Source organism: Danio rerio, chromosome 2 (assembly GCF_049306965.1).
Source record: "Danio rerio strain Tuebingen ecotype United States chromosome 2, GRCz12tu, whole genome shotgun sequence".
Taxonomy (NCBI): Eukaryota; Metazoa; Chordata; class Actinopteri; order Cypriniformes; family Danionidae; genus Danio; species Danio rerio.
In genome coordinates, this window is record NC_133177.1 from 52,815,001 (window position 1) to 52,829,508 (window position 14,508).

Genomic DNA, 14,508 nt, shown 5'->3' on the forward strand with positions numbered 1-14,508 from the left:
GTTGGGTAAGGGTTATGTTTTGGTTCAGTTGCGTGTTATAATGCATAATTACTAACAACATTTTGAATCAGAAACACTTCTTCTCCCCATCAGTTATACTATAATGTAGAAATTAAAATAACACATTACCTTTGAAACTGCATAGATAAGCATAAGATTCCATGTACAAAGGGAGAATTTCAATCAAAGTGTTTTTTCAAATCGTTTTTATCAAATGTGATTATAAAAAATAGAGTTCATTAATTTTCACCATTACAGGCTGGCTAGATTCACACACTGTTGCCACACAATTGTGTTTAAACCCTTTATAAAAGTGCATATTAGGTCCCCTTTAAATCATCCAACAGTTTATCTTCATTGTCTCCATCATAATGACACTCTCATTTCCCTGTGTTCGCAGATGGTGTCCAAACTCCCGCAGATGAAGTCGATCTGTAACCTGCATATTGACAAGCTGGAGTTCTTCCGCCTGGTTCATCCAGAGACGGCCTACAGTTTCCCTCCTCTGTACAGGGAAGTGTTCGGCAGCGAGATCAACTTCCCAGACTCCACCAACAGTTAGAAAGAGTGAGAGAGTGAGGGAGAGAGAATCAGAGTGAGAGAAGGGGAAGAAAAGAGCATGTGTGAACACATGAGAGGACATTATCGGTAAAAACAGCATTTTAAAAAAGCTCCAGGGAGAATCTATTACACTGTTAAAAACTACCAGCAGAAACTCATTCACTACACTACAACAGGGGCCAATCAAGTGTTTCAGATTCCGCAACACACTCGTATGTACAGTTGAAGTCACAATTATCAGCCTTTCTGTCAGTTTTTTCAAACATTTCCGAAATGATGTTCATCAGAGCAAGGAATTTTTCACAGTATTTCCTATTATATTTTTTTCTTCTGGAGAAAGTCTTATTTGTTTTATTTTGGCTAGAAAAAAAGCAGATTTTAATTTGGTAAAACACCTTTTAAGATCAAAATTATCAGTCGCCTTAATTTGTTTTTGATTGTCTACAGAACAAATCATCATTATGCAAAGATTTGCCCAACTACCCTAACTTTCCTAATTAACCTAGTTAAGTCTTTAAGAGTGTACTCACACTAGGCTATCCGAACCATGCCTGGGCACGTTTAACAAGTGTGAAGCCTCATTCACACTACGAGTGACTCGCAGCGACAAAACAAAGCGACCGTTCATTTCGATGGAGAGACTTCCGTCTACGCCAGCGACAGCAACCGTTGGCGACCAGGTGGGCGTGTCGAGCGACGTGCCAAAGTTGAGAATCTTTCAACTTCATACAAATGAAGAGCGACTCTCTTGAGCAACATTAGAGCTCACGTGATCTTCTCTCAGCTTGCTCAGAGGCCAGTTGTATTCTCCGTGCTGTAGACCTACACAGACCTGCGTTTGCAGCAGATCCCACCCAGAGCGACAGTCAGCTATAAAGTCGCTGCTAGTGTGAATGAGGCATGTAGCGTGCCTGTGCTCGATTTGGGTGGCTGCCCTGGTCCGGTTAGATAAGGTGAGCTAAAGCGCGGTTTGGTTGGGCTCAGGCACTGTACACAGCGCATGCCTGAGCACGAAACTGAAGATGTGACGTCCCTTTTAAGGGACTGCTTCATATGGATTTATTAATCATTCTTACTTTTCAATGAAGGCAAACTGTTATAGTTTATTTAAGACACAATCCCCTTACTGCACCAGCAAACCTAATTAATTTATGAGAATTAAAAATTGTGGATCTGTTGAGCAAAATATTTGACTGAGTCACTGCGTCTTAAACGATAAAATAATATGCAACCATATATCTATAGCAAACTCAATCCTGGAGAGCCGCAGCTCTGCAGATTTTAGCTCCAACCACATCCAACTCACACCTGCTTAATGGCTTCTATTAGTTTTGAACACCTTGATCAGTTGGATCAGCTGAATTTGATAAGGGTTGGAGGAAAACTGTGCAGATCTGTGGCTCTCCAGGCATCAAGTTTGAGACCTATGAACTAAAACAATGTCTAGTTTGCTGAGCGAGAGCGCTTCTCTTCCTGTTTAACTGAAGTTGCGTCATTGATGTCCTAAGCGTGCTCGGGCTCGGAAGGTAAAAATGCAGTGTGAGTGCAGGCCTTCAAGGAAGAGGGGAGGGGGCAGAAGCGCACTTCTGTCTGGTTCAAGACAACTGGACCTAACGTTAGTACACCTTAATTGCACTTTAAGCTGAATAGTAGTATCTTGAAAAAATATCTAGTCAAATATCTTGTACTGTCATCATGACAAAGATAAAATTGAAATTAGTTATTAAACTATTATGTTTAGAAATGTGTTGAAAAAAATCTTCTTTCCGTTAAACCCAAAATTGGGGAGAAATATACACAGGAGGGCTAATAATTCAAACTTCAACTGTAGATTATTCCTGGAGTTGTGCTCTCAGATCTGTTTTTTTTATTTCACGGAAACACTCCTGAATGACCGTTTGTGTACAGATGTAAGCAACATGTTGATGTCTAAGCATGCCACTATTCCTGCATCTGTACATTGTTTTTTTTTTATAATGGAGGTTTTATAAATGAAGAATTTCAGGATCAAACTTTCTTCCACGTGAACATTCAGGAGAGCACAACGCTTTTTATTTGATTTTTATTTGATACAAAGCGCTTACAACATGCTAGGTGACTGTCACACGTCCCTTCCCGGTGAATCGCTCTTTAAGCACTTATATCGCTTTTTTTTCCCTCCCTCTTCCCTCGTTTTTTCACCCTCAGGCGAATCATGAATGTATCCCCCGAGACAAAAGCACTTATTTTTGATTTGAGACCGAATGTACTATAATGCACTTTTGGTCTTGCGATATGCATTATGAGACTTTATGACAATCCGCTCTGAAACAAAGAAACAAAAGTGCCCAGAATGTTAAAAACGAAGGGACCAATGTTGCCAGAGCTATTTAATAGGAACATTCTACGTTAAATACAAGTTAAGTTGTCCATTTTTAATGTTGATTAATACAATAATAATAATAATTTACTTTAAGACATTTTTAAAATACATTTATAAAATATTTGAGTAGTTTAAACAATTTATTTTGAAAAATGTCTTCAAATATGATGCATTTAGGGAAAACATTTATTAATTTATTGTGAAGTATCGCTTCAGACTACACAATATTTTTGTTTCATACATTTCTTATGTCATAATATTGTTTTGACTCGTTCCTAAAATTCTTGAGCAAGAAACATGAGGCTTCCTGACCAATCATTGCTTGCTGTCTCTAATGACATGCATGATGTCATCAAGCAGACAGAACTAGCGTTATGTGGAAATATGAGCAAAAAAAAAAAACAATGACAACCAAAGCAGTTTGTTTTCTACTGGCTGAAGAGAAGCAGTAAAGGCGTAAAAGCAGGAGTGTTGTTGCTTTTGCATCATTTCCATTGCCTCTCTTTAGTTTTGCCATGTTTTAAAGCTAAACTAATGAGATTCTGTTCTCCTATTGGTCAATTTCACAGCAAACTCCTTCATGCAATGTTAAACATGTAATGAGAAAAGTTGCTTTAACCTATTTTAATATGTTAATCAGGTTTCAACTATTTTCTTTTAAGTCATACAAAGTTTAGCCTCATGTTTTAGTCAGTTTGTTTGATGTAAGTTGAGATGACTAGAGTTCATTTGATTCAACTAAAAGATTTAAGACAGAAAAATTTACTTACAATTTGGAAACGCGACCAAAAAATGATAAAGTTGGCAATTTTTGAGGACGTATTGAATCGTCTCAGACACAAAATCTGTTTTAATTTTTTTCTTTTATCAAATTAGGCCAAACTATACAAGAACCAGTCTCAATGCCTATTGATGTTTACGAATCGCCACAAAACCAACATTGAAATGGATTGTGCCAAAATAGGACTGATATTGTGTAGTCTAAACCTACGAACATGTAGAAAAATAAATACAAGATACATGTATAAAAGCCTAAAAAAACAATCATATATTGATAGACATGCACTTACAGTTGAAAGTCTATTGGGTAGCTAAGCCCTTGTACACTGTAAAAAGTGATTAGTTGACTTTACTTTTAAAAAAGAGCACACTCGTCGCCTTATAACTATATAGTTAACAAACTATATGCATAATTATAAAAGTTAAGTCAGGGGGTTTACTGACTAAGTGAAATCAACTTGTTGCTTTTAAGGTAATGAGTTTACTCACTTTTTAAAAGTAAAGTAACTAATGGCTTTTTACAGTGTAGTTCTTCATTATACCTCATTTTAGCTTGTGTTTAACCTGGAATGTTCCTTGAGTGCTATTTAAACGAACCAGAAATCATAAGTGTGCTAAACTGTTTTCTAATGTGCAATAGAAGTCAGTTTTTTTGACCATCAAAACCAGATGAACAGTTCAATCGTGCGGTCATGACCAAACTTTTGTGAACACCTTTTGTTACAAAAACAAACAAAAAAAGCTACGAAAACCACACAGACCTCACTTCAGCAGTTATTTGCATGATCTCATACCTCATACCTCAACAAAACTTGTTACAGTATTAAACTCAAGCATACAAGTTCTCACTGCAAAAGCGCTTAACGGTGCATTTTTATTAATTACAGAAGAGAATACAGTTATAGATGGTTATGGAGAGAGAAAAAAGCAAGAGATCACTTTGAAATGGTCAATTCCTCTGGATGTATTTGGTTCATTGGGTATGTGTTATGACTTAAATGTTAATATTTGTTTAATTTTAAGGGCACGTGTCCACTGAAGCGTTTTTTACGCACATGAAAATAGCAGCAATTTTCTAAAAATGTTCAGCTCTTACTATTTAATAAATGGCGCAAAAGCACTCAGCACTTAAAATCAAAGTCCCTTTGAGGCAAGTCATTTCACTCGACAGCCATCTTTCAAATGCCTCTCTGTCAGTATGTTCGGACATTCTGTTTGAATGGGGAACATCGAATTCTCCAATATTGATTGCCAAGCTCACGGTTAAATTTTATATTAGGAATCAACAATCAAATTAGACAACAACTGTCTCTTTAGTTTCATTTCTAAATGTTTGAGTCACACAAAATCTGCAGAAACTCACATCTGCTTCGTGCTTCTGCCCAGAGAATTGTCAGTCTATAGAGATCGCTGATCGGCTCTTGTACTAGTAGGCGAGGCTTCATTTGCTATATTGACCGGTATACTTTTCCCCCATTCAAAACTATACGAGTGACATGTCTTGTGTATTCTAGAGTCTTTGGTTAAACAAACTCAGTACCGTTTAAAAAAACGCAGCACTTCCATTGACAACAACAACAACAAAAAATGCGTCAGTAAATACACACTCGAAACATCTGACATTTCTTCCAAACTTTAAAAAGTTTACAGGGATTAATCTTTTTTTTTTTTTTTTAATATATATATATATTCATGTATATATAAGAAAATTACAGTCAAAATTACAAAATGGCAAAAATTTGATTATGTTGTAATAAAAAACTCTGGGTTAATCCAATAAATATTTTATAAGTTAAAACACTGGTATTGCATTGTCTAAAAAATTATATAAACGTCTTACATTTAAAAATGTAGGGTACTACGCAATTCCTTCATGTTGTGCCAAGTAAACCTAACAGTTTTTACAAATTTAAGTGAACATAAAAACTATTACGTTGCCCCCCAAAAAACTCAAAGATTGTGTTGTTTCAACTCAATTTAATTAAGTAGTTTGAGGAGGTAGTAAAAGTCACTTTTTTGAGTGGCGTTTTTGTTGTTGTTTTTTTTTTTCCGATTTGTCAATTGATGTCCAAATTTATTTAGTCCTTTATTTTATATATATTTTTTTGTCCATATAGTCCATATAGTCCTTTCATATAAACTTTATTTTTTGAAGTCCAGAGAAATATACTATCTGCTTTTTTTTTTACATTTGGAAAAAAAATGTTTTTGTGGATTGAACATAAAACTATAAGGCTGTCCCCCCAAAAAAACTTAGGGGTTGTGTTGTTTTAATTCATTTTAAATAAATAGTTTAAACAAGTTGGAAAGATCACTTTTTTGAGTGTAAAACATGGCTTTTTTTTTGACCATTTGTCAATTTATATCCAAATTTATTTAGTCCTTAATTTTATATATTTTTCATATTTTAGTCCTTTATTTGATAGTCTTTTCATTAAGACCTTATTTATTTAAGTCCAGAGAAACAAACTATTTTATTTGTTTTTAAATTTGGAAAAAATATGATTGAACATAAAACTATTAAGTTGTCCCAAAAAAACTTAAAGATTTTGTTGTTTCAACTCATTTCATATAAGTAGTTTGAACAAGCAGTAGTAAAAGTCACTTTTTTGAGTGTAAAACATGCCATTTTTGTTGTTGTATTTTAACCATTTGTCAATGTTCGTTGACCAAAATAATTCTAGTTCTTTATTTTGTATAGACATTTCATATAAACCGTATTTATGGATAGTCCATAGAAACAAACAATTTTATTTGTTTTTACATTGGAAAAAAAAATGTTGAAGAACAAAAAAAGTCATTAAAACGCATGAAAATGTATTCAAATACAACTGTCAATTGCAAGTCCAGAGAAACAAACTATTTTATTTGTTTTTATATCTGGGAAAAAATTAGTTGCTGAACAAAGATTTGATTGAACTCAAACACATACCTGTAAATTGAAAGTCCAGAGAAACAAACTATTTCCAAACGGTCTCTTTAATTCTCTTCCTCCAAAGCTATATAAGATGTTCCCAGACTTCGGCATGACTGTATTGAACTGTCGCGGTAATTCCACCCACACATGCTCTTATTTGCTCAGGCACATTTTGAAAGTGTTCGGTGCTGCACCTTATTTTATTTTATTTAGTTTAAATAGTTTTTTTGCCATTTGAATGCAATGAGAAACCTCAATCCCACATCCCCCTTCCCTTGTAAATGCCACTTTAGATTAAGAAACAAATAGATGTTCGTTCAATTTCGATGGACATATCTAAAAGATTATTTTGAATAGGAATGTAAATAAACGAGTATATTTAGTCTAGAAAGAGAGAGAAAGACATGTGGAGCAGGACATGAAGAGAGATGGGAATGTAAAAGAAACTCAAATGAGCCAGGACTTTTACTCAGCCGGCTTTTGAGTTCCTCCAGGACATCCAAATGGAAAGAAACGAAATGGCATCGGACTTATTTTTGCCCATTTCGTTGTGGAGCTACTCCGGATCCAACTTTCACAGGACACGGACGGTTATTTCAGCTGGGCATGATGAGAAAAAAGACTCTTGTTCAGTCTGGTGGACTTCACAAACTGGAGGATGACAAAAAAAGGAGAGCAAAACATAAGAGATTAACGCCACTCTTGCTGGAGCACGGCTGTAGTTTTCTGTTGTATTATTTTGTATATTGTTGATCACCTCTCTTGTCTATTTCTGTGGTCCGGACCGCTTCCTTCCATGCTGTTTTCTGTGCATCAGATTTTTCCAGGTTCACGGTGTTGTTTATAGTACAACTAAACATCCAACACACTGTTTTTCACAATTCCCAATGAGTGAATGAGCTTGTATTCTGTTCGAAAGGTGAAACGTGTCTCAGTTTTTTAACGAACAAGAGGAAATTTGCCTTTTGTCATTATAAACCGCTCTCGTCAAGACACGTGGCCTGCCCTCGGTTCAGAAGAATGAGAAATATGGGACTTCTGTCTGTGTGATGTGCTTTTTTCGATGTGTTGTTTTGACAATCCCCACCTCTAGGCCTTTGACGCATGCCTTCCTCAGATTGTGTTCGTCTCATCCAGTCACCCGTTTGTATCTACGAATCCATGTTTATTCTTTTGTCTTTTCATAGAAGAGATGTTTGCGTGTGTGTTTCACACACACACAAAAAGACGATTTATTCTCAGGGAGATTGCTGGTCACCAGTATCCTCTGCCGATTACACACACACACACGTTCACATACATAACGCACACACTTTGCACCGAATAGGAGACCCGTATTCTTGATCACTGTGTCCTGTAGCTATATTTAAATATATATATATATATTTTTTGTGAATGTCAACCACAAAGTGTCAAAGACCTTTCCTCTTTCTGCTAATGTACTATTACAGGTTCTTTCAACCTGAATTATAAGACACGGAGTATGAATAAATAAATAAAGACTAAAGATGGATTTTATTCTTTAAAAAGAAACGCCGCCTCTTGTGATTTGTTTTTCGTTGAGTTATTTTGATTCTGTTGTTAAAATTTATTGAATTACTGAAGAATTTTTGCAGTTCTTTTGTAAAATTTTGCATTGGTCTGCAGTAAAAAGTCATATATTATTCACAATTTTTTTAAAGTAACTAAATGTGCTACTTCCTAATTCAATTCATGTTTATTTCTATAGCGCTTTTACAATGTAGATTGTGTCAAAACAACTTAACATAGAAGTTCTAGTGAACTGAAACTGTTTCAGTGCAGTTTTCAGAGTTGAAGTTCAGTTTAGTTCAGTTCCATGTGGTTTAATTTTCACTGCTGAAAGTTCAAACACTGAAGAGCAAATCCATCGATGCGCAGCTCCACAAGTCCCAAACCAAGCAAGCCGTTGGCGAGCAACAAGCTTAACCACATGACGAAAGTGAAGAAAAAAAAAACATGAGAGAAACCAGGCTCAGTTGGGCACGACCATTTCTCCTCTGGCCAAACTTCCTGTGCACAGCTGCCGTCTACGCTCCGGGCTGGAGAATGCTGGACGTCAATCATGGAGAAGCTGCAAGTATAAGTAGGTCACTGGCGGGTGTTCAGGTGGGCCCACATGATTATTATGGAGACTCATCTGTTACTGGGGTCTCATGCTCTCCACTCCTTCAAGCCTGCTACAAGGCAAGGCAAGGCAAGTTTATTTATATAGCACATTTCATACAGCAGTTGCTCAGGATACAGCCTGGTCCAGGATTATGGAGACCTCTAGGAGTGGTTGGCATTGTCTCTTCACAGGACTTTTTAAGAAAAGTAATGTGAAAATAGTTGTTTTGCTTTATTTTAAGAGTAAGATGGACTTAAAATTGTATATATTACTATGTCTATTGTATCTTGGGAAATTAATGACTGTCACACTGAAATTTAGTTGACTGTTGTAACAATATATTTTCCATATTTTAATAAGTACACTGTTAAACCCAACAGTCAACTTTATCAAATGAAATGTGTTATCAAACACTCAAAATTGACTAAATGTTAATTCTACTCATTTGAAAAGAGTTTTGAACTCGGTGTTTATGAGTTAATTAAATATTTCATTACTTCAACATAAATGGATTAAGTTCGCAGTACTCATAGATTAGTTTTTTAACTCAAATGCTTTGTTGTATTCGGTTTCCTCAAACGGTTTGAGTTGCCTTAACTTATTGGGTTTTACAGTACTCAGTTGGTTTGAGTTCTCTTCATTTATTGGGTTTTACTGTGCTCAAATTGCTTCGTTTACTCAAATGGATTAAGTCCACAGTACTCATTAGGATTACAGTAGTTTATTAACTTAAATGGTTTAAGTTATCTTAACTTTTTGAGTTTTACAGTGTATAGGTCAGAATATATTGTATTTTATTTGTACTGTATGCAAATATTTAGGTTTTTCTGAATAAAAGTAAACATTTAATTATAGATTTTCTATTCGGCTTAGTCCCTTTAATCAGGGGTCACCACATGCAGAATGAGCCACTAACTTATCCAGCATATGTTTTATGCCATGGATGCCCTTCCAGCTGCAACCCATCACTGGGATACACTCATACACTACGGCTAATTTAGTTTATTCAGTTCACCTATAGCGCATGTCATTGGACTGTGAGGGAAACCGGAGCACCCGGAAGAAACCCACGCAAACACAGGGAGAACATGCAAATTCCACACAGAAATGCAAACTGACCTAGCCAAAGCTTGAACCAGCGACCTTCCTGCTGTGAGGTGAAAGTGCTATCCACTGCACCATCGAGCTGCCCCAAAGTAAACATTATCATAATATTATATCATTATCCACAGCCTATTTAGACATAATATCTTCATAAACGTTAGCGTGTGAAGATATTTTATCTAGCATAAAATACGTATAGTGTTTATATATTATATAGTTTAAATTACAATTTAGGGCGACATGGTTTCAGTGGTTAGCACTGTCGCCTCATAGCAAGAAGGTCACTGGTTTGAGTTAGTTGGCATTTCTGTGTTTGCATGTTTTCCCGTGTTGGTGTGGGTTTCCTCCGCAGGTGCAACAGTTTCTCCCACAAGTCCAAATACATGCAGTATTGGATTAACTAAATTGGCCTTAGTGTATGTGTGTGAATTTGAGAGTGTTTTTCCAGTGCTGGTGGGGCATCCGCTGTGTAAACCATATGATGGAATAGGGTGTGGTTCATCCCGCTGTGGCGACTCCTAATGAAAAAAGGGACCAAGTCAAAGGAAAATGAATTAATTTATTTAATTACAAGACATTTTGCACAGTTATTTGTAAAATTGTGCATATTGATCTGCAGTATGGGGGGAAAGTAAGACATTACAAGTCACCTTTTTTTTAAAAAGTAACTAAATATGCTACCTTTTGGGGAAAGCAATGTGAAAATAGTTGTTATTTTTCCATGTTTTAAGTGTAAGATAGGCTTAAAATTGTATATATTACTATTTTGTTCAGTACTTAATTTGTTAATACATCTTCTACTGTGATTTCAGAAGACAGACACTGAAATTGACTTTATTGTAACATTATATTTTGCATAATTTAATAAATACAGGTCAGGATTTGTACTATATGTAAATAAATCAGTTTATATGAATGAAAGTGAATATTATTTCATCCATAGCCTCTAATTTAGACATAATATTTTCATAAACGTTAGTGTGTGAATATATATTATGTAGCACAAAGTGTTTGTATATTATATACAGTAGTTTAAAGGACATTTGAAGTAAATTCATATATTCTAAGGTTTTCACTTCTTTTTTTATGTCTTTGTTTGAGTGTCAAAGCATTATTTTAGCAAAACTAATAACTATAAGTGGTTAAATAAATGTAAACACTAGCAGAGAAAGTTAAACCCGGAAGCTGCAGAGTTTCAAGCAACGCGACGCACTCAAGCGACCAATCGGATCATATAATTTTGCATACATTATAACTTTTTCTGTTACCAGAGAACCATAAGTGCATGTACACTAATATAAACAACATATATTTAAACACATTATAAAATACATTTAAATAAGTCACACCTTTATTGCTGAAATTGCTGAGAAACAGCGCGCAAAGGGAGCCACGCATCCTGACGTTGGCAAGCAGCCGACCAATCAGAAATCTTCCATCATACGCGACGCGTGTATATGAGCGTTCTAGTTGCGTCGCGTCGCGGTATAGATGATGGGGTGTGACGTGCACTGCAGGTTCAAACTCTAGTCTGAGCAGGAAGAAGGAATTGCGAGAGTTTTCTCACAGTTTTTCAAACGCTCTCTGTTTTTGTTTTTAACTATTGATCTAACATTACACCGACATTTGTGACAAAGACAGGATCAAACGCAAAGATGTCTGTCGCCGGACTGAAGAAACAGTTTTACAAAGCCAGTCAGGTGAGTGTTATCACAAGTTTCAACTTGTCACACACTAGTCAACAATTGATACATAACATTGAGGTGTAGTTGGATTTATATTTGCACATTCTGGGTTTCTCTTCAATATATAATTTAATTAAAGTCAAATATGTCATATTATCGACCAATGACTATTAAAGTACAACATTGTTCACACACTGTTTATTAAATAGTATTAATGTTGTTTTGAAGTCATTCCTACATGCCATTTCAGACCCAATATTATATAGAAAGCGTGTCATTAGTTGTCACTATTCAATAATGAGCGAAGTACAAATATAAAACTTTGAGGTTATTCAAAAAAGATGCAACTTTGATGTTGACATGTAGCTTTTGTTCAAATCTTCCAGAAACACTTGATCACTTTTTTTTTCTTGTGAATTTCCTTTTAAATTTTGGTTTGGCGTTTATACATGGCTTTTATTAAAGATTATTTCAGTCTCCCCTTTTGTTCTGAAACAGATGCCCAAACTAGGGCCTGCAGACAAAGGTTGGCCCATGATAACCTTTGATTTGTCCCTCCATCCCATCTGAGAAGTGAGGGAGAATGATGGAGAAATGTGGGGGGAATTACTTTAACAGAGATTGTCATTTTTAATTTAACATAACTTTTGTTTTTTTACTGTCTAGCCACTAAAAAAAAAAACAATCTGAAATTAAATGTTTTAATTAAATGTAGTGAGTGAATCAGATTTAAATAATAAATAAACACATTCACTTGATGGATAGTGGACATTGCAGAGGATATCAGCAAGAGAATCAAGGCAAAGTCTATTTTTTAGTGTTATAAATGATTGTTTATTTTTGTTATTGTAAGATGTTCATCATAAAATGTACAAAAATGAATAATTATCAATACAATTAAAGTATTTTAAATGTAATAAATTATATAATAAATTAAATTATATAATAAATTATGTAATGAATTATAATAATAAATTAGGAAATCACATTGACAACTTTACAGTTTGGTATATTTACCTCCGGCCCATCACCCTCAAGTTTAGCTTTGGCCCTTCATAAGAAAAGGTTTGGGCACTCCTGCTCTAGAAGATATTTTCTTTTACAAATGCGATTTACAGTGTTCTTTTACTGATGTTGTGAGCTTTATTTTACTAATGGATAAATATCATATTTATTGTGAAAGGAAAAAATTAAGGCAAATTCGTTTGAGAAATGGTGACGAGTGTTTACCAAAATTGTAGTAGCTTTATCGCAGATTCTTCGTTTGAACCACATTAGTTATACCATAAAATCTCCATAATGCCGCTCTAGACAGGGTGGGTTAACTACTTCTTTAGTAAAAAACACAATTTTTTGTGCAAATTTTATTGTTTTACGCAAACACGCATTTAAAAAAAAAAAATCCAATTATAGTTTTGGTAAAAAGATGCACTCATTTTTCATAATAACTGAAATGTAAGTAAACAACACATGGGACCTATATATGTTTTCTTTACAAATATTGAGAATATTCCTAATAAAACCACTTTATCTAACATGTATTCTAATCTCATGTATAAATCATATAAATCATTAAAGGTTGTAATTTACAATAGGCTATTTATTAAGAAATTTAAAAAAAATTCTACTTACTAATACTACTACTAATAAAAATAATAATAATTATTATTATTATTGAGTAGGATATTGCTTATTTCTTTTTTTATTTAATTTTATTTATTGTAAAAGTATTCTTTTACAATTTGACATTCAAACCACTGCAGAAATGTTCCAACCAACAGGCCCATGTCATATACAGTAGGCTACAGATGCATTTCTTAATAAATAACCTACTATAAATAAAAACCATTAACGCATGCTATATATTTTTGTTTTCACAAGGTTTGGAGACATAGCGTAAATTCTGCTTTTAAATAATAGGTTACCTATAGCTTTCGCCACGAGGTTGTGTTCAAAATGGCATAAATGTTTTCTAAGTGCACTACGAAGGGAATGCAGCTGTAAATATGAAGATCGCTAAAACTGAACTGTAAAAATACTTTGAAAGCAAATTACACAGAAAAGAGATGACTTTATTGCTTTTTTATATATTTTAATCGTTCCAAGTTTAAATGTTAGAATGTTCTAAATGAATAGGGCATTAGGGGATAACTAGGAATAGAACACAGCCAGGAACGATGCTTCTAACTACAGCTCTAGAGGTGTCTTTGCAAGCGTACAAGTTTGCGAAGCAGTTTGCGAATGTTTATTAGAATAATGGATTTGGGAAACGGCAAATCAACTAACCATGCTCGTAACAACACAACTTGCGACCTTAGTTGGTTAACGCTGGTTTTTGGAAAGCACCCCTGGACAGTAGGGCTGCAGGATTTGGCCTAAAATCAAATCTCGATTAATTGAACATTTTACCTCAGTTACAATTAATCAATGATTATTTTATTTATTTATTTGGGTTTTTTTTGGCCTCATAGTACACTGACAAGGTTTGTACAGTAAATATGCTCACATATTGCAAGTGAGAGATTTTTGAATGAAGGGTGCATTGCTTGATTTGAAAATAATTGAAGGAAACAAGCACTATCTATGATTATTTATTGAACATCATAAAAGAAAATATGTCCTCTCAAGGCTTCCCTGATACAGCTTCCAATTATCGTCAATGTAGTGCTAACGTGCGACGTGTAGTTACATTTGCAGATATACGATCTCGGCAAGGCTGTGCCGGACCATTACCTGTGCTGTAAACGCAGAAGTATTAATCAGCCTTAACAGAGCCGGGTCATGTGACTCCACATGCGGTAGAAAAATTTTTAAAAATCCTGGAAAAATTTCAGTGATTTATAGGTTCTGAATGTTGATTACTTTTCGATTATTCGCCCAGTCCTACTGGACAGCATCTTTTGTCATCACACGTGTATTTTAAACTAGTCAGGTAATCGGTAGAGTTTATGGCTCTTTGTCTGGATTTGTG

At 34.8% G+C, this 14,508-nt stretch overlaps 3 protein-coding genes across 7 annotated transcripts in view; 2 read left to right on the forward strand and 1 right to left on the reverse strand.

The window, feature by feature from the left end:
- rorcb (RAR-related orphan receptor C b) overlaps positions 1-925 on the forward strand; it is a 29,934-nt gene extending 29,009 nt beyond the window's left edge. The window contains 1 exon segment of the mRNA NM_001277094.2: positions 401-925. Within this exon segment, the coding sequence (NP_001264023.1) occupies positions 401-562 (162 nt within the window). The 3' untranslated portion in view covers positions 563-925.
- cactin overlaps positions 1-14,508 on the reverse strand; it is a 475,834-nt gene that overhangs the window by 296,264 nt on the left and 165,062 nt on the right. The window lies entirely within an intron of this gene.
- sh3gl1a (SH3-domain GRB2-like 1a) overlaps positions 11,337-14,508 on the forward strand; it is a 54,297-nt gene continuing 51,125 nt past the window's right edge. For 3 of the 5 annotated variants that reach the window (XM_073909852.1, XM_068222410.1, XM_073909857.1), the window contains exon 1: positions 11,337-11,552. In XM_073909852.1, the coding sequence (XP_073765953.1) occupies positions 11,508-11,552 (45 nt within the window). In that variant the 5' untranslated portion in view covers positions 11,337-11,507. 5 annotated transcript variants of the gene reach the window in all.